The 1,690-nt window shown below is 44.1% G+C and overlaps 1 protein-coding gene across 1 annotated transcript in view; it reads left to right on the top strand.

Moving 5' to 3' along the window:
* Positions 1–1,690, top strand: part of LOC106535062 (myosin-3) — a 23,459-nt gene that overhangs the window by 15,339 nt on the left and 6,430 nt on the right. Inside the window, exons 27-29 of the mRNA XM_014031940.1 lie at positions 411–800; positions 923–1,049; positions 1,127–1,245. Of these exons, the coding sequence (XP_013887394.1) occupies positions 411–800; positions 923–1,049; positions 1,127–1,245 (636 nt within the window). The remainder of the gene's footprint in view (positions 1–410; positions 801–922; positions 1,050–1,126; positions 1,246–1,690) is intronic.

The following is a 1,690-nucleotide window of genomic DNA, read 5'->3' on the forward strand; positions in this document are numbered from 1 at the left end:
CAGGTGTACCTAATAAAGTGGCCGGTGAGTGTATATTTGTTGTCAAATTACCTTTTAGTCCATATGTTGTTAAAATAAAATGAACTGTCCAATGATCATTTTACTGATATGTATAAAGACTGCAAAGGCTGAAAAATCTTGAAGTCTGTATGAAATTGGAGGTAGTTTGAGGATTAAATTTTTTATGCTTTTTAAGCTCAAAAAAGTGGGGGTCGTATTATACATGAGATCATATTATTCATGAGATCGTAATGTACATGAGATCGTATTATACATGAGATCATATTATACATGAGATCATATTATACATGAGGTCGTATTATACACCAATAAATACGGTAATCCTCGTTTCGATGTGATGGGTTACACATTACTTGTCTACCCTGGTTTCCTTATTGTTTGATGTCCAGGCCAGAATCGAGGAGCTGGAGGAAGAAATCGAGTCTGAGCGCTCATCTCGAGCCAAAGTGGAGAAGCAGAGGTCCGACTTGTCCAGAGAGCTGGAGGAGATCACCGAGAGGCTGGAGGAGGCCGGAGGAGCCACCGCCGCTCAGGTAGAGATGAACAAGAAGCGCGAGGCCGAGTTCCAGAAGCTGCGCCGGGACCTGGAGGAGCTGTCCCTGCAGCACGAGGGAACGTCGGCCGCCCTGCGTAAGAAACACGCCGACAGCGTGGCGGAGATGGGAGAGCAGCTCGATAACATCCAGAGGGTCAAGCAGAAGCTGGAGAAGGAGAAGAGCGAGCTGAGGCTGGAGCTGGACGACTTATCCAGCAACATGGAAACCACGGCCAAGGCCAAGGTCTGCTCTGGCTGGAGACACATCCTGAACAAAACCTAACTTTTGACACCAATGTTCTCACAAGTTTGTTTTCAAGAACCCAGCAAGACAGAGAAGTAACACATTTGTTCCTCCAACTCCAGGTCAACCTGGAGAAGATGTGTCATTCACTTGAAGATCAGCTGAGCGAGGTGAAAAGCAAAGAGGACGAGCATCTGAGACTCATAAACGACCTGTCGAGTCAGAAAGCTCGACTGACCACCGAACACGGTGAGGACCTTCTCCTGTACACTGTTAGACATTCTCACAGAGCAGTTTGAGATGTTTTCTTTAAACCAACCATGCAGCGGAGATGGCTCGCCAGCTGGAGGAGAAGGAGTCCTTAATGTCCCAGCTGACCCGAGCAAAGCAGGCCTTCATTCAGCAGATGGAGGAGCTGAAACGGCTTCACGAAGAGGAGGTGAAGGTGAGGTCTGAGAAAGCCCCATATGGGATACATCTTGTGCCAGCAGGAACTGAATCTGAATGTGCATGATTTGAAATTAAATGCATTGGTTTGAAACTGAATTTAAAGTTTTGTATCTGAATTAATTTGCTTTAAAACTGTATTTTGGTTTATTAAAACTTCAGTTTGACTACTTTCACTTTCAGTTCCATAATTCAGATTTTTGTGTTACATCCTGGTCCTTGAGAAAGCCAGGCAGAGTAATCAAACACAGATCCACAGATTTATGTTTCACTTTGGTGAAGTTTCCCTTCTGGATGTAACAGAGTTGATGCAATCCGCTGTAAAAGTGACAAAAACAGTTATTTTATTGCAGTGATTACCGTATTTTTTGGACTATAAGCCACACCCCCAACATAAACAAACAGTACACCCAAAATTGTCGTCAAAAAAGTGAATTCAACAT

This window comes from Austrofundulus limnaeus, unplaced genomic scaffold (genome assembly GCF_001266775.1).
Source record: "Austrofundulus limnaeus strain Quisiro unplaced genomic scaffold, Austrofundulus_limnaeus-1.0 Scaffold1350, whole genome shotgun sequence".
Taxonomy (NCBI): domain Eukaryota; kingdom Metazoa; phylum Chordata; class Actinopteri; order Cyprinodontiformes; family Rivulidae; genus Austrofundulus; species Austrofundulus limnaeus.